This window comes from Strix aluco, chromosome 1 (assembly GCF_031877795.1).
Source record: "Strix aluco isolate bStrAlu1 chromosome 1, bStrAlu1.hap1, whole genome shotgun sequence".
NCBI lineage: Eukaryota > Metazoa > Chordata > Aves > Strigiformes > Strigidae > Strix > Strix aluco.
Window position 1 is genome coordinate 78,173,582 of NC_133931.1, and position 23,856 is coordinate 78,197,437.

General features: G+C 38.3%; 1 protein-coding gene across 2 annotated transcripts in view; it reads left to right on the top strand.

The window, feature by feature from the left end:
* The window catches only part of ADCY2 (adenylate cyclase 2), a 235,559-nt gene that overhangs the window by 12,025 nt on the left and 199,678 nt on the right, over window positions 1–23,856 (top strand). For both annotated transcript variants that reach the window (XR_012623430.1, XM_074825640.1), the window contains exon 2: window positions 7,535–7,732. Coding sequence is in view for 1 of the 2 variants with exons in the window: in XM_074825640.1 (XP_074681741.1) it covers window positions 7,535–7,732 (198 nt within the window). In the remaining variant the exon portion in view is untranslated. The remainder of the gene's footprint in view (window positions 1–7,534; window positions 7,733–23,856) is intronic.

A 23,856-nucleotide genomic window follows, 5' to 3' on the forward strand; every position in this document is an offset into this window, starting at 1 on the left:
TTCTTTTTAATACCTGAATCATCTGTTTGCTTAGAAGTCCTTTAGCAGGCTGCCAACTCCTGATTAAGTTTCAGAAAGAATATACTACTTATTTTTATTCTCTTAAAATTATTTCTCAAGCTCTTTTCTTGGACTGCTTTATTGACTCTTTATATTAATCCTGATACATTTTATGGTCCTTTTTATTATCCCCTTTAATTTTTTTTTGAAAGACAGTTTTTAGAATCTGCACTGCTTGGCTGTTCAGGCATTCTGGTTGTGTTTTGGTCCTTCTCAAGCTGTTTTTGGGAATTGATTAGCCTGTGCCTCTGAGTTTTATAGTGTCTTCAGGCCACCTACAAAGATTTTAATCTGTAAGCTTCTAGCTCCCCCTTTCAATTTTAGTGTCTGGGGTTTGTTTTTCATTTGTTTGCTTAACAAGCTTTGTCATTGTTATAAAGTAGCTCCTCAACAATAATATTTTATGAATCAAGTTCTTTCCGCTTCTTGAGATCAGATTGAGTGTTTTCTGTTCCTCTGTATGGGTGTTCGTTTGTTTTTCTGTTTAGTTTGTTTTGCAGCTGTGCATGAGATATAGACAGTGGTCTCAGCTTCCATCTGCTGTTGCGATCCTTAGCCAGTCTAGCTGGGAGTCACTGAAGTATCCCTTGACCAGTTGTGTTTTCTTCTTTGACAGCCTTTCTTATCTCTGTATTTCATAGGATCTCAAATAGTTTCTGTCCTGGTTGGATGACCAGTCTTCTAGGTCATTTATTTTGATAAGCCTTTGCTGTTCAGTCTAGTTTTTTGGTTCATAGGGACTTTATGCTATTTGTTGATTCTCCTAGATTGTTAATACAAGCCTTTCTTCAACCCCTGCTGAAGTGTATGGCTTTCAGTCTTTTCTGCTTTTTCAGTATTCTGCTGATGGTCTTTTTTCCACCAAGTTTTCAGTAAGACTATTGTGTAAATAATGTTGTTTGAACAACAGGCATTTTAGTTCTTCCATCTAGCTTCTTAGGCTTTTAGTTTTTATATAGAAGAGTGTATACTTTCACGTGGGTGTTTTATTTCTCTGCAAAATTTTTAGAAAGAGAGTCTGTCTGTTCTGGCTTTTCTTTGCCATTTCCTTCTTACTTGAGTTTAATCAACTTCTATCCTTTTCTTTAGTTGCGAATTACAGGTCTCCATGACATTACTGCTTCTCTTAAACTACATACTATGTTTCTATAACCTCTTCAGTCTGAATGTTTTCCTATGACCTTTGAAGTGCCAGCAAACTCGCTTGTTCGCTTCTGGTTTAGATTAGCTCAGATTAGCTTTAGATTAGCTCAGCTACCTTCTAGAGGCTCCCTCCCTATTCCCAAATTTTCACCGTTTCTTTGAATTCCCTCTTTAATACATTTTCTTAGCTGCTATGGAACTTCTGCTTGTCAACTTGTCTCGTTTTGGGAGCATTTCTGGCAATGCTACCACAGTTGTCTGCTTCCTCACTAGCAACCAATATTTTGCCTCCAGAACTTTTCTTTTAACCTTTCTTACGTTACTGTTATTTGCACTGCAGCCATGGCCTTTGACTCGTCCTCAGCACTTCCAAGGACCTCTGTGAGGTCTGATGTTTTTGCATTAAGCAGAGAAGTCTGTGATCTCTGGTATGTCAGACTTTGTGTTCCTGGAAGTCATTGCTACAACTCTGAGGCAGGCGAGGTTCACTCATAGCTCTCAGGCAAACTTGAAAAAATCTGGATGCAATTGTTTTCTACTGACTAAGTGAGAAGATGAACAACATCTGTATGTAGTTGGACTCCCTAGAAAGAATCCACTGGCGAAAAGTGCTTGACACTGTAGTCAAGCACATAGGTGGTCAGAAGGGTGTTCACAATACCTGCGTGGCTGGTCACTGTATCATCATTATTAGTCCTGTGTGCGAACTAGGACAGACCCTGTAAAGTCAAAAAGCAGTTCCTGTTGATTTCAGCAGAATTACTGCACTGTTGTAAAATGCAACACTTCTCATACAGGGGAGATTCTATAGCGCACGTTGTTCATGACTGTCAAGTTTGAGGAGAGGCTCCAGATGACCAGAAAGTCATCTGAAGGATTTGAATGAAGTCTTACTGCTTTAATAGTGTCACAAGATACTAACAAATACAAAATGATCTAGAATTTGGGAATGGATGCAGAACTGTTTCTTGATGGTTCTGTATGACATCATGCTGCAGCTTGGCAGCTGTAATGCCATCAGAATTACCTGATACATACGATGTTCAAATTGCTGGGCTGATGGTGGACTAGTAAGGAGCCAAATATCACCTATCACCGTGTGCTAACAGCAAGTGTAAACTGCACATCAGACTCATTAATAGAGAGAACCGAATTTCTCAAGACAACAGACATCATGAAACAACTGGATTTGAACCTGATGCTGTTATCATTGATCTGCCAAGCCAAACAGGGAATGCTGAATCAGAGGGAAGAAATCTCAGGCATGCAATTATATAGGGCCTTAGTGAAAATCAAAAGCTTTGTGAACACAAACTTCAGGACAGTTTGATTAAAAGGTACAGTTCAATTAATTTTCTGCTAGTGTCCTTGAACATGTTTCACAAAGCTCAATAAAAGCTTAAAAAAAAAAAAAAAAAAAAAAAAAAGGCACATGAGAAAGCTTCTAACCAGGCAGCTAAGCAAGAAAAACAAGCAAAGCTTTGTGTTATGAAAGATAAATGGTGGGCACGAAAGGCAGAGGAGTGTTTCTAAGTTGTGGATCCAGAAAATACCATGTGGGCTTGGAAACAGCATCTGGCCTTAAAGACACTGCACCATTTCTGAAGTGAAGATGGATTAATAATGACGGAATTGATGGAAAAGAAATCTGAGATGGTTGGCCAAAACTTTTCCGTTGTTGTGCTAAATGATGAAGTCCTAGATGAAGCTGTACAGCTACTTGGCCAGGAGCAGGGCACGACACCTCCTAATAAAATGGAGATTTTTCCAGCTGTCTAGCAGATGGCACACAGTGCAGTCAGCTGTAAGCAGATTCACTAAAATATAAAACCATGGGGTAAGAGTCACAAGTAGCCAGAAGACTTTTGTAGCTTTTGGCTTTGTAGAGAACTATTTCTTGAGGTGTTAGAGAATTGAAATGCTGTCCACTTTTATGAAGGGAAGGATGATTATATGTCTTCTGAAAACCATTCTAAGCCTCTCAAGTCCTGGAAAAGACTTTACTGGAAAAATGGACAATTTTTGCAACTGACTCTTTCAGTCATTTAGGTTAAAGGAAGATGTTGTCCTGTTTTGAGAGAGAGGTCAGAAAGTTAGTAATCCTCTAGCCCTGTAACAGTTTTTTTAACACATTTTTGAAAATAGATGTATGAAATCATACATAATTTTCATGTCTGAAGAACATTACTCACTTGTTTTTATATTTACATTTAGAAAGTGTTTCATTGATCTCAGCAAAAAGTGATTTTAGGAGGAATTTAACACCGTAAATGGTTTGAGTTAATTCAAAGTGTGTGGTATTTCAGATCTCAGCAGGAGTCCTCTGTATACAGACTGCTGTGAAATTCCAGTAGATGAAAAGAATAAAGGAAAAAGTACCAAAAGAATGAGGGACCATGGTAAAAGATTTTATGCTAAAACTGGTATTTTAAATGCTTGTTTGCTCATTTTTATAGAGTACTTTGTCAAGCTGTATGGTTTTATATAAAACAGTAAAGTACTCTACAGCAGCTTTACTGTTTAAAATTAAACCGGGGGCATGGCATTATCTGGAAGAGGAAGGAACAGGATGTAGAATGAGAGAAAGTTGTGGGCTTTGGAAAGATGAGTGAAAGTGATTCTTCAGATTTTAGTGGTGATAAGATTATCACACACTTCTGAAGAATTTATGGGGGTTGGGAAAATTTCTAACAGTAGACTTTTTAATTTCTTCAGTAATTAAAAGACAGCAAGATAGAAAACACTCAGGAAGACAGAGCTGTCAGGCAAGATCCATGTATTACAGGCTTAGCCATTATGTTTGAAAGTGTCATGCTGATATTTTAATTCCATTACCTCTGGTGTATTTTAATTTCTGAGACTAGCAACAAAAAAAGAAGGAAGGTGTTTTGGGTTTTTTTTTTCCTCACCTCTTTGAGAAATGGTTAAGGAAGCAGAACAGTTAGCCTTCAGGATTTGTCTTTGCAGCCAACATGATCTTTTAACCTTCTAAACACACTGTTGATTGCCAATATTGATCAGGAAGTTACAAGCTTTAAATGTCCTTCTCGCAAAGTTACAATTTTACAAACATTTGTTTCCTCTGAAGTAATAGGAAAATATTGTTAAAAGTAGTTTCCAAAACCACCCCCCTGTCTCATAAGGCCTGCCTTTGTTGACCTGACATTAACGTGTATTTTACAGGCAGGATTGTGAAAAATCCCCCTGTACGTGTTAAGGCTTTCTCGAAAGGATTCAAATTTTAGTAATGATTGTTTTCTCATATATTTTTTAATTGCCTAATGTGTATACTATTCTGTCTTTAAATTTCAATTTTACTTCACAATTCACACAGCGTACAGTGTGATGCAAGCAGGTTGCGACATCAGAAGCAGGTTGTTCTGCAGTCAGCTTGGAAAGGTGATGTCCTACTGCAGTTAGGGAGGTTGTATTCAGGCACCTGTGATGAGGAGCTGATACATTGTGGTCTATTTTTTCCTGCATATGTTTATACCAAAACAAAATGTAAAATTGTGCAACAGCCATCCAGAGAAGGGGAGAAAGCAAAAATAAAATTTTAGATTTAGTGATCAAAATGGCTTAGCTAACTGTTGAGATTAGTGTATGCTTAAAAAAAGGAAACCGACTGGCTAGCTGTTAATTTGGAACATTTTGATGGATTGATCTAATGATAGAATACATATAGAAATATGTAGCTATGTGGCCATATATATGCTCTAAACTGAAATCTAAATATTTTTCATTTGTCATGAGGCAAGATTGTCCTAGAAAGCACAATACTTTTATTTTTTTTAATGAAATGGAGAAGCATGCTGTTGAAGTGCATGTGGATATTCTCACTAGTATATTTGTAGCGTGATTGTTATCACTGACATACTAATTTGCCATCATTTAGATCTGTGGTTTTTCCTGAGTCTTGGCTTCCTCCAGGAGCTTGTGGGTTCCTTCGGTGCTGCGACCTTGACTGCATGACAGAGGGTGCAAGGAACATAATGTCCTGTAATCAGTGAAGGGACTAATTCCTCTGATCTTGTAACAAGAGTTTTGCAATCCCACCTGGAAGTGCAGAAGTCAAAGGTCGAAGTTAAATGCTTTTAGTGTTATCTAAACTGAGATTGGTTGTTAAAGTACTAAAGCAATTCACTGAAGCAAATTTCAGAGATGGGAATGATCAAAAATCACAGAATTCAGAGACATAAATCAGTAGCTCTTACTATGACTAGTTAGGTTTTATATTTTGTCTCTTACTATGCAAGGTTGCATATATCTTACTTCATACTGCTCTGTATTCATGTGGACACTTACCTCTATGCCTAACTTTAAGCCCATAAATTTGTTTTTAGTACGACCACCCAAGTGCTGGAAAGCCTTAATGTGTGTATTTAATATCTGGAAGACTAGTGTTTGCATTTCAAAGTTAGCACCACTGCTTACAGTTTCTTGACTCTTCTTTTGCTTACATCCTGATTATCAGTGCTGCAATAATACATAAAATTGCTTAAATGTGTGACTTTGTAAATTTAAAAGGGAAGAAAGAATAAGAAGAGTTGAAAGATGAGCTGCCTTTTGTTGGGCGGGGTTGGGTACGTGAATGATAATCTGCAGCCTGCACGATCAGATGTGGGCTTTTATCTTGGTGTTTCCCTTGGTTTGAACCTGCCGGGGTGGTGGCTGCTCCTGGGCTAGAGGCCATACGGTGGTATGCTTCTCCTCACCTTGCCTTTCCTGCTGAAATGCGGTGGGTATTGCTTGATGTTCAGTAGCGGGTTTGCATGTACGAGCGGCTCCCGGCATAGGGCTGCTGGTGCCAAGGTAGCCGCAGGTGCGGTGGTAGTGGATTTGAGGCAGGGGGCAGCGGGCAGACCCGCCTGATGGAGCGGGTGGGAGTTGGGAGGTGCAGTGCATGTGTAGGCAGGGCCGCAAGGAAAAGAAAGAAGTTTGAAGAGAGGAGGGGGAAAGAACCTTATGGCAAGCATCTCTATAGAGGTTGGGGTGCAAAACTTACTAGATCTGGAGAAAAAAACCAACCCCCCAAAAATGCTGACAACATTTGTAAATTTTTGTAAATTTACATTTTTGTAAATTTACAAATGTACTTGTAAATTTTCAGTTTTGCTCTAATTGTAGCAAGTCTTATGAGAAAGGAGAAGTCACATCGAAAAGCTTTTAAGTAAAATGTTAAGTATTTAAGTTGAAAACCCATCAATAAACAAGATTTATCAGGGCACTAAGAAAGCAACTACAAAGCAAGGGAAAAAGAAATGTTACTACTTTTTGCTTAGGAATCTTACAAATCATCAAATAGGTACATTCAGATTGTTCCCAAGATTTCACCAGCATGAAAATAAATACCAGCCTTTTCTGCTTGAAGTGTGTGGTTAGTGGAGGATTTTATACTGTTGCAACAGCAGCATTTGGGGCCTGCTTTTGCAATCCTTTTTGCTACAAACGAGACTGTTAGAATTTGTAACAGCTGGGGAAATAAGTAAAGATCCTATGCCCAGACTTTGATACAGTATCATTGTACTTCAACCAGAGATGCTTTTCAACACATACAGGAATATAAAATTAAATATTTATTCTTTTTTAATGCATCCGTCACTAGGTGATTTAAAGATATTAGTGTAGTAACTTCTCTGGAAGTTCTGTAAAGAAATTTAAATATTGTTTATTCTGAATCTCACTTCAAGTTATACTCTAGTCCTTGCTCAGGGTGTTGTTTGCACACTTTGAAGTAAGCAGTTGCTAGGAGAAAATGTATATATGTAATCTAGAGCCTGTCCTTCTAGATAAATACTTCAAACAGGAGCAAAATGTATAGTACCTGGCAAATTTCACAGTCAAAACGGCTTTTACAGAGTTATGGACACATAGTTGATTTGGCAGGCATTTTGACAGCTGGAGTCTTCAATAGGGGTGCTTGAATTTCACCTGCAAACCACATGAATCACAGAAATCTTTTGAGTTCTGGAGCAGAAAGGCTATTCCGCTTTTGCAGATCGGGTTTGTCTTTTAATTTGCTCAGTCCTACAGGCTTCGTGCATTACTGTAGTGTGATTTACGGTTTTCTCAATCTGCTTCAATTAATATATTTCTCAATTTAGTAAAAGAAGTACCATGCAGTAGTGTGGCTAGTAGTTGTTTATGAAGTCAATACTCCACATAACAGCTTCTTACAGTGAAAGAAATCCTGTTTTGGTTCAACTCACTTTTGATATTCAGTCATGTCTTTCTGGGACCTCTGTGTGCAATCAGATTAGAGTATGTTATTGCTGTCTGACCTTTAAGTACATTAGTTTTTAACTTCCTTTTCATTTTCCTCTGTTTCCAGGAAATTGAAGACCACGTGGCATTTTTAATAACTGTTCCAACGGCCCTAGCAATTTTTTTCGCTATATTTATCCTTGTCTGCGTAGAACCTGTATTTAAGAAGCTGCTTCGTATATTTTCTCTGGTGGTTTGGGTATGTCTTGTTGCCATGGGATATCTCTTTATGTGTTTTGGAGGAATCATCTGTCCCTGGGACCAGGTAAGACTGTCATTATTATTAATTATTATTGGGTACATTTCCAAGAACCATTCTATGCAAAAGTATTCACATTAATTTTTGTGAGACATCTCATAAAATTCCTTTGTGACTAAGTGTTTGCAGGCTGAGCCTCCCTGAATCTATTGTATAAATACCAAAGAGATGTGCATACTTAGGATATGAAAATATTTGAAGGATTCTGCTTTTATATTTTTAACCTCATTTGCATAATGACCATTTGATTCCAGTCACCAACTTCTTTGTATAGTGAATATTTTATTCTAGTGACCAATTAACATGACAGAAATAGCAGTTTTGTTCAAGACTGCTGATGCTGTCTTCTTCAGCTTAAAATGTTCGGGCTCTCAGTGTAGACTTTCTGTGGTCTTCAAGATGTTCTCTAGCAATGTGTGAGAAAAAAGGACTGGGAGTTTCCTTGCATTTCTAGGGAAATAAATGTGTAGAGAAACAATGAAGTACCCTTCACATTTTTTAAATTTTGAATGAAGACAAAGCAAAAATATAATTGCATTTTAATAGCAGCACTTTTGAAATATGAATAAATGATGTGCAATATCCAACCACTGCACCTGATTGATTCTTCTGTGTTCTGCCATATTCTTTTCCCAAGCCTCTCTACATGAGAATACTGCTGATATAATAATTGTAAAACCCTTCAAAGGACAGAGAAAAAGTTTAAAAATATATCAATATGTCTTCTGAAGATTTCATGCTGATTCCACGAGTTTGTTGTAACCTTTAAATGGTAGTGCTGTATCTGGGGTGCCTTCTAGGTCTTTAAGATAAACTTGAAACAAATTCCCTGAGTTATTCAGATCTTGCAGAGACTTATGCAAATACTGAACTTTAAGTATGCAAGTAATTCCTTTAAAATCTTTAATTCAAATGATTTAAATTACTGGTATATGTTGGTAATATTAGTTTTGGAGCCCTTACTTTTTGTGGGTGACTTTTATATTCTCATTTTCTTGGAAGGTTCAGGGATTAATTAGCTATGAAACTGCCTTCCTGCCTTTTTTTTTTTTTTTTCTTTTTAAATGTATTTGAAACTAGCAAACCAGGCCACACTTGCATGTAATAAAAAGCAAATCAGAACATGTAATATTTTTCTCTAGATACAGATTTCACCATGGGAGTCCCTGCATCTTTGTGATATCAAGTCTAGATAATTCACATGGTTTTACTTTTTTGATTTATTTATTTTCATTGCCAGTTGCGGGATAGTGTGGTAGAAGATTTCAGGCTTTCAATCTGAGATGCAAATATTTAATTAGCCATATTATTTGCTCATTGCAAATTCTACTGAGTTTAATTTTGTTATCTGAAAGATACGATAATGATTTTCAAAAGCATGTGGCATAAAAGAGATCTCAGAGCAATGCTGATGTCTTGGTCCTGGGGTTGTATTTGGCCTGTGAAGATGGTTTGTCCTGCCTTGCTTTCCTCTTAGGAAAAATGTAGGCATTCCCACAGCATCTGAGGGACGCAGCTGGCTGTGTGAGGCAGGAAGGGCTGCAGAGCTCTGGCAAAAGGCATTGTCTTCCCACAAGTTGCCAGGACACAAGTCCTCTGATGTTTCAGTCTGCTCCTTGCTTTGCGTGCGAGTGTTGCTTGGAGAAGAGGATATTTGGGAGGGAGCTGCACTGATTGCTCTGCCAGCAGCGGCTGGCTCGGGGCAGCTGCCCAGGCTCCGTCCCGCAGTGGGCAGGGCTTGTCCAGAAAGCCTCGGCTGGGCTGTAGATACGTGCCTTAACTCCACCACACAGGTGGCTTCAGCAACTGGTGGGAGAGGGCCGTTACCAGGGTGGTCCCTGGCCACTGCTGGGAGTCAGAGGTTGTGTGGCTCCCTGAAGTGGGACGCTTCGCTTCCCCAAAACCATTCTTTTTCCCCTTTGAATAGCAGCGCTGTTTTGGTGATCACTTTGTAGGTATACTTCTGCCTAGTGTCAGTTAAGAGTAGACTGAGTGTCATGGTTTGAGCTCAGAGAGCAACTGAGCACCGTGCAGCCGCTCGCTCAAACCCAGGACAGTAAGGAAATACGGGAATCCTCCTGGGAATTGGACACCTTACACAGTAGACTAATTGCAGGTTTGATGTTTTTGAACATTTGTAAAGAACTGTGAACAGTAAGATACTGCCATGTATTCCTGTGATGCTCGTGTTTTGATTGCTCTGCATCAAGAATATGGAGGTCAATAATCAGTGTTCTCTCCTATGAAATGTGAAAGTGAATCTGAAAAATCGTTCCTCAGTCATCACTGGCAGTTTCTTTTTTGAAGTTTTGCATTTTTTGAATTTAAAAACTATTTTGGTGGTTTATTAGGGTGTTTTTTCGGTCCTTTCTGCTTTTTATGAAACAAATGAAGCGATGTAAAATTGAAATTAGTTCTGTTTCAAATATGTCTTTGTTAACATAGCTAATTAGAAAATTATGAAAATAAAAAGAAGATCCTGTTCATGCACACTTCTTTACTAAACAAGTGCTTTATTTTAATTTTCACTGAATAACAGCCTAACTTTTGTTCTGGTCCAGCAGAGTTTTAAAATATTCTTTTTATTGTATCTTCCATGTCTTCTGAATCCTAAGCTTGTCAAGAATATGGCATTTCTTAACTGTACTAGTAACTACTGAAAGATAAATTTTCTGCATACCATAGTTTATAGAAAGAACATGTTATTTTCTTGTTTGTGCACAAGCCTTCTCCTTTTAAAAGACAACCCCGCATCCTTTAAATTTTGGCTTAATGATTTTAATGTTCCTTTTGGCTGTTTGCAACTGCTAAATGCAGTTTTTCTCTGTTGTCTGAAGGAACCTTAGGTGTGAACTTTTGCAGCTTTTGTTTACAATAAAAATACCACTTCAGAGATACTATTTTGGTTATGAACTCAATATATATTTAATGCAGAACAGTTCCTCCTGAGCCTGCAGGCACATAGCTCAAATAACTTTCACAAACGGCGGAGGGCTGGAAATGAAGTGGCTGGTCAGGGCCCTTGTTTTTTTTGTTAGAAACCTGTGGGCTGATGTGAAATAAGTGCAAATCATAATTGGTTTCAGCTATCTTTTTGCTGTCCCTGCAGACTGCTTTTATCTGTCTGCATTTCCTTGTCTGTTGTTTGGCTGTAGCTACAGCTTTGGAGAGACTGCTATTATCAGGTAGGTATCTGGCCACTGTTTGAAGGGGGAAGGCAACGCAGCTGTAGGCAGTTTCTCTGTCCCTTGGGCCGGTCTGCAAGCCCTGTGCTGGCTCCGTAATTGCCTGCTGAGCCTGATCCGAAGGCTGTTATTGTCACTGGGCTGCGTGGGCATAATCACAAACCCATCTATGAGAGCAACCAGGATATTTGTACTATCAACCTTGCTAACTAACTTACCTCTTAAGTTAGTCCAAGCTCCCTTACTCCTCTGTATGGACAATGAAGAGAAGCAAGTGCACTGAGAGGGAGATGGAGAGCATGTGAGTGAGGCAGCAGATGGCTTTAGATGAAAAAAATTAGGACAGTGATGGCAAATGTCTTTGGAACCCAACAAACTTTTTTGAAGAAGTGTGGCAACCCTTTCTTGTTGGTGTCAGCCCAAGTTTCTGTCAGTGCCAAACTTGGCTGTGGAGCCCCTGGTTTTCCCTGGTGGCCCAGGATGCTTTGATAAGACCTACACACACTGCACTGTGTTACAGCCCAGGAGGGAGGCTGGGCTGTCTGGTAGGAGTTGCAGGACACCTGGCCAGTGTTGGTAGGAAAGAAGGAGAGCAAAGGAAGTCACATAGAGGCTCAGAGAGAGCAATTGCCTATTGGCAGTTCTTTTCAGATTTAAAGTGTGAGCAATAATGTGTGGAGATGGTTTCAGTGCAGAAAGACCCAAGGGCAATGCTTAGAAAGGTCCGTGTGATTGTGTGTTTGGTGGAGGGCCAGTAATGCAAGGCCAGCAAGCTGAGGAAGTAGTACTGGTGGAAAAGGTGATGTATTGATTTTGTCATGTCAGGGCTTTTCCCTACTATAGAAAGGAGCACCTTTTCTTACAAAATGTAAATCCAGTACCTATCTGTAGAGTTACATGCCAGGGAATGAATTTAAATTGGTTTCCTCTTGTTTCACTGACAGTGTAGTTATTGTACAAAAGTTGCCTTCCCATGTCATCCTCTGACATGTCTAATACTTCCTCAGCCTTTTATACAGGGTGTATATAAATATGTCATAGCACATTGATATCAATGGGTAAAAAGAGCTCTTAAAGCATACAGTGGATGATATAAAAAAAGAGAGTAATTATACAGCATTATACTAGTCTAATGAATTCTATCATTGCTGGATTTTGGTATTCAATTCTACTTAATTATAAATATGTTTGCACAGCCCAGGCACCAGATGTGTTCCTCCTTGTCTGTATTCAGTTACAGCACAGAAATTACTTCAAGCAGGATTTGACACTTCTGGTTTCCAAAAAACAATATCCACAGAGTGATGTGCTTAGAATATATGTTTGGCTATTTTAGCCTAAATACTACTTTTTGAGTTGAATCTAAATCACTTCTTTTGTTTTGTTTTAATGTGTTGGTATGGAATGGTTCAATTCAGGCCTTGGAGCAGCCCTGGTTTACAAAGCGCGGGCAAAATTTTCTGTACTAGTATTTATAATTCTCATTTTTTTGATACTCTCTTGGCACCTGAGGATATCAGTCTACTGTGTGCTGAGGGGTGAAGGCCTGCACAGAGTTTCTGTGGTTGTGATAATTAGCTCCTGTATTAGGCAGTGGGGCAAGCTGATGGCTCTGCAGAAGGGAATAATTTTCTTTGTACAGAATTATATTGGGTCTAATTTCCGCACCTTGCTTGGGACTTGTCTTATCTAAAGTGAGTCCTGCCATAAATTATTAATAATGTGTCATGTGGTTGAGCACTGTAAAAAAAAAAAGAGTTAGACATTTGAGAAGAGCAGGGTGGGTGTCAGTGAAGTCCCTGCAGCACAGGAAAGCAAGGATGAGTTGCTGTCAGCTGTCCCACCGTCTCAGGTTCTGGAGTGCAGGGGAGACTTGTCATGTTTTCAATCATACAATGGTTTGGGTTGGAAGGGACCTTAAAGATCATCTAGTTCCAACCCCCCTGCCATGGGCAGGGACACCTTCCACTAGATCAGGTTGCTCAAAGCCCTGTCCAACCTGGCCTTGAACACTTCCAGGGAGGGGGCATCCAGAGCCTCTCTGGGCAACCTGTTCCAGTGTCTCACTACCCTCACAGTAAAGAATTGCTTCTTTATATCTAATGTAAATTTTCCCTCTTTCAGTTTAAAACCATTATGCCTTGTCCTATCACTACACTCCCTGATAAAGAGTCCCTCCCCATCTTTCCTGTAGGCCCCCTTTAAGTACTGGAAGGTTGCTATAAGGTCTCCCCAGAGCCTTCTCGTCTCCAGGCTGAACAGCCCCAACTCTCTCAGCCTGTCCTCATAGGGGAGATTTTCCAGCCCCCTGATCATCCTTGTGGCCCTCCTCTGGACTCACTCCAACAGGTCCATATCTTTCTTATATTGGGGACCCCAAAGCTAGACACAGTACTCCAGGTGGGGAGTTCAAGATTAATCAGACTATCAGGAATGAGTATCCAGACCAAGGAACTAAATCTTGTAGGAGCATGGTTCAGTACCTTGTAGGTGAATAGTCACCTGAAAAAGGACATAAGGAAAACCAGGAGGCTTGTATGAAAGGGGAAGATACTGCCCAGCAGATGATACTGCGCTTTAGGAGTAGGTGCAGTGTAGAAAAGGAAGAAACCCACAATCCACAAGTATAAGCCATATTTGCAGTTATATTTGAGGAAGGGGAAGAATAGATGATTTTTATCTTAATATTAATTTTTTTATAGACATATGAAGTCACAGCCTTAATAGCAAGGCATTTAAATTTGTTTATTACATCTAGTATGGCTATATCTGTATAGAAGACAGGAAGAAGCTGAGTTATTAGAGACCTGCCAGTCATTAAAATCAGTAATATAGTAGATTAATGTAGTAAAATAGTGTGTGGAGCCTTGGAACACCCTGTTAGCATAGCTAATGTGCTTTTGATAACCTTTGGTATGTCATGGCAATGCCCTGTGATAGCTGTTCATGGAAAGAGAATGAATTTCTTTTTTTTTTAAATAGGAAAAACAGTTCTGTAAAAAAATAAATCTGTTTTAGTGTCAAATGGAAGACTAGAAGCACTGCTAGAGGAGATGTGCATTATTAAAGTAGCTGTACATACAGGTGAGGGGAGATGGCAGCTAGTGTGATTTCAGAGAGCATCAGGCAGGAGAAAGATTGCTGGCTGAATTTCTCAGGGAGCTCTCTGGGGAATGTTTGCCTTTATTAGTGCTTTTTACTAGTGGTGGGGTGACAGAATGTCACCGCTATAATGAAATTTGCTAGCGACCGAGTTAAAAGATTCCTATGACAGCAAAAGATCAGAATGTTATGGGGTAGAAAAGCATGACCTTGAGGACTGCAGTAATAGCAACTACATGAAATTTAATAATGGGAAATGTGAGGTGCCTGCATTTGGGAACTAACAGCAGAAATTTCAGCTATAGGCTGATGGTTCATCAGTAGAAAATGAGCGGGGTCAAGCAGAATGAAGAGAAGCAGCATTCGTTGGTCACTGGGTCATTCAGGTATGCATCCAGAAAAGACTCAGTTATGATAGCAGAGTATCCAGCTAAGGATGAAACCTCACCTGGATGACTATGTACAGTTCTGGTCACCTGCATTCAAAAAGATAAACTGAAACTGGAATAATTGCAGAGTGCCAAGCGAGATCACCAGGAGAAAGGGGAGTTGTGAGAGATGAGGAGAGTTTGACTTGGGTATAGATCAACAGCATAGAACTCTCAGAGTGGTGTGACTGCCATCTACAGATAATCTGTGGTTGCAAACATCAGATTTAAGGAGAAGCTACAGAAGATAAAGGATTGCTGACACATACACACACCAAAAAAAATCAGCCAGCCATTGATAAAATTTAAACCGGAAATTGGAATAAATCCTTTAGCCATTAGGGCACTGGGTTTGTGGAGTGGCTAATATCCTCAGGATAATAAGAATTAAAGTAATGAATTGGTTTTACAGTGGAATGCTGTCCTTAGCTGAGAGTCATTCAGTGTCTTTGACAGCAGGGTCATGGACTTCAGTGATCCAGAAGCATCCTTTTAGTTCTTTATTCCTACGCACTACTTACATCTGAGGACTGCTGAACTAGTTTAAAGGGCAATTTACTTTGCCCTGTGCCTGAAGTTCATCTGAAAACTGAAGAGATGGATTTTCTGAGTTACAGAAGTTCACGGCATTTAGCTGCTTAAATGTCTTTTATCCTTCTAGCATTCTTCTGGAGCAGTAGTCTCAAAAATTGTAACATCAATCTTGCTATATTTTTGATCTCTTCAGGCATTCATTATAAGGCTTATGAGAGAGATTTAATGTAATATAAAGTAGAAGAGACTGCATGTGTCCTGCACCTTTATCAGAAGTACCTTATGAAACCCTTGTTTCCCTGCTAGTTTATTTTTCTTTACTCCATTTCCTGTAGTGATTTTTCCATCTCAGAGTGTACAATTAAGTACAAAGGCTGAGCTGATTGTAGATTTCATCATGATTATTGCATAGTTTGTGTGCAGTGTGGTAGTTACTGTGCAAGTCATGTGAATGAATTTTACTGAGGGAAGCATTAAGGTAACTCCGTTGAAGTACAATAAAAATGTGAGTCTCAGATAAATATGTAAAACTGAATGTAGCAAGATTTTTCTCTCTGATGGTAAATAACGCTTACCAATAAGAATTTTAATGTTTTTGAGAGTACCGAAACTAAACAATGCTAATTTCAAATATCATCATATTCGGATGTTGCTAAAGTCAAGAGACCAGATGGCAAATGGAAATTAATAATTTAAGCCATTCATAAGGCTTCTTATGTGCTTAGTGATTGATTTCACATTAGGCAATAAACAATAGTTTCATAGTACATATTAGTTAACCAGAGAACCATTAGCTACCAGAGAACCATTAAAGAAGCTCTCCAGAATTTCTTGTTAGCAAGTATAATGTAGGGTAGCCATGCAAGCCTTTGCCTTTCATTGGAATTGTTTTCCACTCAGAAATGTGACAGTTTACCTGACTTCCAGGAGGGAAGGTTTTGGCATGACACTGGATGAGTCTCTTGGTTTGAGTTCTTTCACTTTGCTTATCTACCTGCCATGAAAAACCTTGTACCTTTACATGGCCATTGGATATGATATTGTATGTTTTTATTTTTGTGAATTAGGTAATGAAGGGGTGTATCATCATAGATCCTGACCTTTGGTCATTTTTCACCATTTGTCTCAAATCTGTTTGCAGGTTTCTAGTACTGTAATAATTCAGTTAGTGAGCTGTTACACAAAGAAAAAATAAACCAGATGGTGAAAATGTTTCCTACAAGCTGCATAAGAAGACCTCAGTTTACTTGTTTGAGAGTGTTTGCTGTTTCTGTAGCTTTTATGAAGTTTTAGGCACAAATGTGGTGCTAAATAAGTGAATCTTAGTATCTGGATTGTCAGAGGGTTGCTTCTCTTTTAGTCTGGGAAGCAGGTAACAGAATTTCCTGCCATGTGCTTGCAGTTTGTAATATGCTGGCTGTGAAATATCTTTTGGTTTCACTTGCCAGTATACAAATACACAGTGCTATGCAGATATTAGGAAACATTGCTTACCTTAAATTAACTAATATTTGAAAGAAATCCATATGGTCTGATGGTTACAAATCTGTTGACAAGCAAGGTGCTAAGTTTATAGAGTTTTATAAAAGTAAGAGATAAAGAGGTAGAAATACATTTGATATAGCTTACTCAGTAGGAGTTGCAGAAAATGTATGTTTAAATTTTGTATATTCATAGGAAAAATATGATTTGTAAATTCTGTTTGAATAAATTTTTATAGATAACTTAAATGCACAAATATAATCGTCATAAAATTGTGTTATTGTATGGTTTCAAATGTGTTTAAGTTCAGATTTTTAAGAATAATGTATAATTAAAATGTAAGTTATATAAATAATGATACTTTATAAATTGTAAATTTATTGAGAACTAGAAAACAGATGTGCTTTCAAGAGATTATTAATGTTTAGTGATTTTTTTTGTTTTATTTTACTATGTGACAATTTTTTGGACTGTATGTTGCTTGGAACATAGCTATATGTTGCTATTGGGACATAGCTTTTATGTTAGATTAATTTAATTCAGCAATAGACTGTCTAGAAAAACAGGAAGGAGAAAAAGAATGGACCAAGATAATAGTCAGTTCTCAGAAAACACTTCAGTGTTTCTGAGGGGCAATCCCAGAAACATTTATCTCTTATGATTTTTCTACCTCTTAGGTAATGTATGATACTGATTTGCACATTGATAGAAGGGCTGAGAACAGGAAAGGCAAGAGGACTTTGGCAGATTTCAAAAAGAGCAGTCGTTCAAAAGGGAACAGAAATCCAAACTGGGGAGAAGAGACACAGCATCTCCCAGCTTCGTTATTATGGAAAAGCTAAGCCTCCTGGGTCACTATCCCAAGAACTTAGATACCAGTTAGGACTGTGTTTGTCCTTTAAAAGTTTGTTTCTTCTGCAGAAATAAAAAAGTGCTTGAGTGCTAAGAAGGATTGGTAGACTGTCTTTGTCTGACCACAGTAGTTGTTACTGCTCATCCTCACACTAGAAAGAGGCACAGTCGCCCTAGTTCATCTGAACTGCAGGGTGAGAACAGCAAACATTATGTAATGTAAGCAAATGCCCAGGCTAGGCTTCACTGCTTTGGAGGATTTGGGGCAGGTATGTCTTTAAAAAAAAAACCCCACATAACAAACCCCCCCGAAACAACAAACTGAAATACTAAAGGCTTTACTGAGAGCAACCAAAAAGCCAAGAGAATTGCACACAGCCCAGTATCTGTGACAGCGGGAGGAAAACCTTTTCAGTCTATCAGGGAAAAAAATTCACCCCCTGTCCCTCCACATGCGTGCATTCACAAGGCTTAAAAAAACAGATCATGTTTTCATGCAATGCTGCATGCGCTGTTGTGCCAGTTAGGAAGAAGAAAGGTACATTTCTATTACTATGACAAAGCTTCATCTTGATTTTATAGCTTAAAATAAGCTTATTGTAAAATAACACATTTATCAGTAGTGTCAATTTTGTGTAATATCTTAAGTTCTTGGATTATATTGTTCTGGCAGATTTCGTTTGAACAGTTTAGAACTTGACTATGTATTAATCATGTTGGATTCTAGATTGCATTTTTCTTTTTGCTTCTTGTACGTACCATTTTAGCTAAATTATATAAGTATAATATACTATATATTATATATAGTATATTTTATATATATACACGTACCATTTTAGCTAAATTATATAAGTATATTATACTATATATTATATATAGTATATTTTTTATATATATATTCTGTATCTTACTTTTCAGGGCATTATCTTTGCTTAAATTGGCAAACCTGAATCTCTTCTTACATGTTCTGATTTCTGTAACACTTGACTGATTTGCAAATATCGTTGTTTTGCAAGAATCATATTCAAGATGGCAGGTAGAGGGATGACTCAGACAGTAACTACAATCTACCTGTCTCATGTCTTCATGTGGCATTGCAAAGTAATTTGCATTTTGTAATCTGCACAGTCTCTTTCCACATTAGTGCTTTCTAGATTTCTTCCTTGTAATATCCCTATTTGAGATGGTTTCTATAATTTATCAGTTTGCACATTTGTAGTATGAATGGCCTTTGACTATTTTCTGCTTGTTTTGGTTATTTCACAACTCCTTTGTATTCCTCTTTCAGCTCTTCCTTTCATACATTTCCTCCTAAGTTTGCATCACCTTCTTATATTTACCATGACAGTTGTCTCCACTTGTTAATTTTTCAGCACCCTTTATTTTTTTGTCTTGCAGCCAAATGTAGTCTTTGTATTTTTTGCCTCATTCAATACAGATGAGTGTATGTCAATAACAATTTTTAGGTGTCATTAGTGACAGTGATAGTGATGCATGTTCAAATATCTGAGGGCTCAATAGAGTCATTCCCCTTGACCACACTTGCAGTTCTGCCCCTCCAAAACAAGAAAAGAAAAAACTGTGTGGCAAGGGTTTTTTTTTTTCTTTCTGTTGGTAATACAAGCAAGCAAAAGATTATGTCTTTATCTTCCAGATTCCATTTTTTTTTTGTTGTTTTGTTTTGTTAATTTGGGATAGAGTTGATCCTAAGTAAATAGGATTTTACTTCTTACGTGACAGGACTGTATATGCTTTTCTTTATTATGCTGTTGTTAGTCTTGATCATCGAATTTTTTTTTTCCAAATAATTTACAGTGATGAAGGAAATGGATTAAACAGTCTCTCATATAAAGAAGATAAACATCTGAATATATCATATTAAACATACGTGTGCCTGAAAACTTCTGCTTTCCATAAAGAACTTTAAAAAATTGCAATTAAATGAGGTAGTGATTTCAGTCTTTTTTTCTCATGTCACACTCTGATTACCCATTATGACTGTATGTTATTCAATGACAGTTCCTGTCAGCGTGTACATATTACTTACACACATATATAAACAAGTATAATACGGTGTTTTAAATGACCTTCACATAGATGAGATTGCAGTCTTACTTAGATACATGTGGATACTTTTTATTTTCTTCTTTTAGTAACCTGAATTTATTCAGCATTTAGAAACTTACTTAAGAGTATCAGATATGATTTTTGGGTCAGGTCCAATGCAGATAAACTCCCAGATCTACTGGATGACCCAGGGTATTGACAAGGGAAGGAAAGCACATTGTCCACATGACATTAATTTGTATATTAAATTCCATTAAAAGGTCAGGCTGGTGGACAAGAAAAATTGAGAAAGATTGTGTTGCTTTGCTCAGATGATGTCTGGAATGCAAAATCCTGATTGATAACAAAGCCCCAAATGCAGAAAACTGCAATAAATGCACATTATCATGAGTGAATCATATATATTTCTATACTACCCCATGATTTGCTCCTGATGATCACAAAAATTTCATACTCATTGGTGGTGTAGGCAGATGGTTACAAGATATATTTCTCCAGAGGGGCTAGCAAAAGAACCTGTACTTTAATACCTCTTAATTCCTTTTCTTCTCACCTCTGCTTGTTTACTTCTAATCACATTTCAGTAAGTACTGCTTGTCTCAAGCCATGTGAACATTCTGTAAATGGCATTTTATAGTATTGCAGGGACTTGTAGTGGCCACTGAAGTCCGCTACAAATGGGAAATCTTTCTGAATCCATAGAATTTGCGTAATTTCTGTGACTTACTATTTAGCTAGTGGTAGTGATCACAGGTTAGTGATTTCACATAATGTAGAAATGCAGAACAAAGCAATTTTGCCTCTTGTGTTGTTGTAGGGTTTGTATTATTTACCATGCCGAGCAACTACATATCATAGGGATTTATAAATAAAATGGCATTTATTTAATAAAATGTCAGGTTTCAGTTTTCAGTACTTTTGCAATTGTGTTGCAGTGCTTACATGAGGGTTTTGGGGGGGGGGTTGTTTGGCTTTTTTTAAGCCTGTTTTATCAAAACAGAGTGAGATTGCCAGGCCAGATGTATCCCTTTGTTCAGGATGGCCACAGTCTCAGTGAGAGCCGGAGAGGACTGAGGTCAGGATGAAAGCCCACCACTGCTGTGCATGGCTTCTGCCTCCCACTGTTCTCATGAGATAAGACCTGTGCCCATGGGCAGATGGCTGCTGTTTGGTGTGTGCTGTCTGAGCATCAGATGCTGGAGGAACACTGGAGTAGCTGTGAAAGGTTGTTAGGGAGGATGAAAGAAGCAAGTTAGACTGGCCACAACCAGTGGGTGTTGATCCCAGGTCCTGGGATTTCAGTACTTGGAAGAAGCCACCTACAAGTGCAGTGAAAACTGTGCACCTCCACTCCTGCAGTGTGGAGATCTGGGCATGCAGGCAAAGTAATGGCTTGTGCGAAAGTGGTGACTATTGTTTTTTTAGCAGACAGCTTTCTCTGCTCCTCTTGTGCTTTCCTTCTTTCTGGGAGCTGGGAAAGTTGGTCACACAGTCCCGGACAATAGATGGTTCCTAGGCAGCAGCGCGGTGGGAGAATGGCTGAAGGGAAAGGTAAAGAGGAAGGGTTGAGTTACAACTGTAAAAGAAATATAGTCTTTAGTTAGGGATAAGTTAGTGTAACCTGATGGTAAACAAAATCCCCAGCTGAGTAGGCAAGGAGCAGTGCCCATTTTGTGTGTACAGGAAATAGACTTTCAACTCTTGTTATTTGTATACTCAGTGGCAATGGATAGAAATGGCATGGCAAACAACAGTCTGCAAAAATACTACAGGCGTTATAAAAATTGGAACAATTTTGAAGTACAGAGTGTGTATTTCAGGCTGCTGTGTCTTATTGTCATGTGGCTATAGTAAGGTTTCTTGCTGTTAAGGAAATTGCTTCTTAAAATATACCACATCATCAAGTACTTTACATACTGAAATTTATCTTATATATTTTTAAATACAATTTAACACTTGTCACACTAATATTAATATGACTCCCCAAGTGTTTGAAAAAAAAAAACCAACACGCTAGCAAGAGGGGGTGTGTGTTTTGAATAGATTAATTTTAATGCAGAATATGCATAAGGAAGTAATTCTTTTTAGGCAAGGTCTGTTGTTGAAGTCATGCAATATGAAGTAATACATTAAATTTGTCACAATTTCAGAATATATTTTAAAGCAAAGAAATCTCTGGGCAAAAAAAAAAAAATCTAAGACTGTTCTTCTTATGAAATATAGCTGAAAATATGATGGCTTTAGTGACTTACTGGTAATGAACGTGGAGTTTTTGCTTTTCCCTCAGTCTACTTTTCCTATTTTGTTATGCTTGGAATGAAAAAAAAAAAAAAGTTTACAAACCCAATGTAATGGTTTTTTAGTGAAGTTACCTCTTCAGTATCCCCTTAACTGGCAAAGTATCATCATCATTATTGAACTGTAGAGTAGCTAAATGATCTTCCAACTCTTGTTTAAAACTGCAGTGCTCTAACCCCTCCTTTATCCTGAGCAGTCTTAACACTGAGATCCTCCAAAAGAAGCCATCACCTAAACTGTAACTGTACGGTGAAAGACTTATATCTGTGTCTATGTAATTAAAGTGTTGCTATAGTTAGGTTTCTTCTTACTATTAAGTAAATTACTCCTTGAATAACCCATTTTTCAGTTCTCAAACTAGTGATACTTTCCTAGTGTCATTGTTTTTCTGACTACAGATATTGGAGTATTTTAAGTGTTGAATTAATTTTATGGAACTTTAATCTTTAGGGCTATTCATTTTTCACCACTAAAGCCGCGAGTTAGGGAAGAGGCAGCAGTAGGCAGCTGGTGGGGTGAGAAACCACAGTGGCACTGGTGCCTGAGCAGGCAGAGCTGCCAAGCTGCCCCATGGAAGCCCAGGTCTGCCCCCCTCCCTGGGCCATGTCTCTGTCCCTTACTTCTTATGCCTCCCATCCACAGTTTTGCTGCAGTTTTGTCTGCTCGGGCATCAGTGCTACTGTAGTTACTGACTCCACCATGGCATGGTTTTCCAGTGCTTGCCAGCAGATTAGCAATTTTTAGTTGGTCTTTAAAAATAGCTGTGTCTGGTTTATCAGGTGGAGGTCTTCAAAGAAGCATATCCACAACTTCTGCTCTGGTTTAAATATCTCAGATGGGTGTTTATCAAATCATTTTGGACAAGACTCTTGAGGGCAGGAAAAGCAGTGGGACACAGCAGGTCTATTCATGATGCGGTTAAACTTGTTTATAATTTCTGAAACATTTCAAATTATTAATTCTGATTTTTAAATTACCATCTCACTAATTTTCATTTAAACTTGCGGGATAGTGCATACCTGAAATATTTAGGCAACTTTCAGAATATGCTCGTTTATGTCTCTCGGGTTTTGTTAAAAAGAATTTTCTACTATTAGAGAAAAAATAATACTAAAAACATGTGGAGAATGAAAAAAACTTAGTGACTGAAGTATGTAATTTCTGTGAATGCATAAAAAATCTGTAGTAGAGCAGATCAGAAATCATTATGCAGTATTAACACATAATCACTACTGATTTGTGAGAGCTTCCCCACCTTGCTGCCTAGTCACTTTATAATGAGCAGTCCTATCTGATCCTGAAGGTTTGGGAATCACTGACAGTGGACCCTGTCAACACAGGAAATTAACTCCATTATAATATTGTAGGTAGCACACTGATGCAGCCTCTGGTACTTGAATTAATTGAGATATAGCTGAAGATACAGCTGAAGCAACTGTCTTGTTTTTACATGCTGCTTAGTGTGGAGGACCCTCAAAATGGGGCAAGTGTGATGTGGGACTGATTCTTTCCACCAATGTATCCAGAGTGGAATCTTTCCCAGAATAGCATCTCTAATCCCATCTGTCCATCCGTCTTCCTAGCAAAAGGTGTTGTTCTGTCCCCAGTCCAGAAAACGGCTTAAAAGATACAAAGAAGCTTCCTGTAAGATTGTTCTCGAGTTCTTCTTCATTACAGTTTAAACCTCTTGCAGTGAGAAAACAATGTTATAAAGGTTGTAATTAGATTACTACAGTTAGAAATTCCCTGATGATGTATTGCTGTTGTCCACTTTGACATTTACATAGTTTTAATGTTGACAAACTACCGTAGAAGAGCTCAGTTGAGAGTATGTTGCAATCATTAATCCATTGTGCTTGGGCAAGCGTTTTATCATTATTATGAGAAGATATTTGCATGAATACAGGCAAAAGTGACATATGATCTAGCCTCTTTGCACTCAGGGGGTAATGGCTTTTCAGCTTACTCTAAGGGAAAGGAGAACAGCTGAGGAACCAGCTGGAACAATTCCAACGTTCGACAGGGCCTGAGGCTGAGTAGGAGATTTTCCCTGGAGCAGCATCCAGGAATGGCAATAGTTTGAAACCCTTCTGTGCAGCATCTCACACCTATTTTGTCCTTTTTTGATTTCCTGGATCTTGGTATGATATTTTTAGATGTAATGCAATACCCAGTCTTGTGT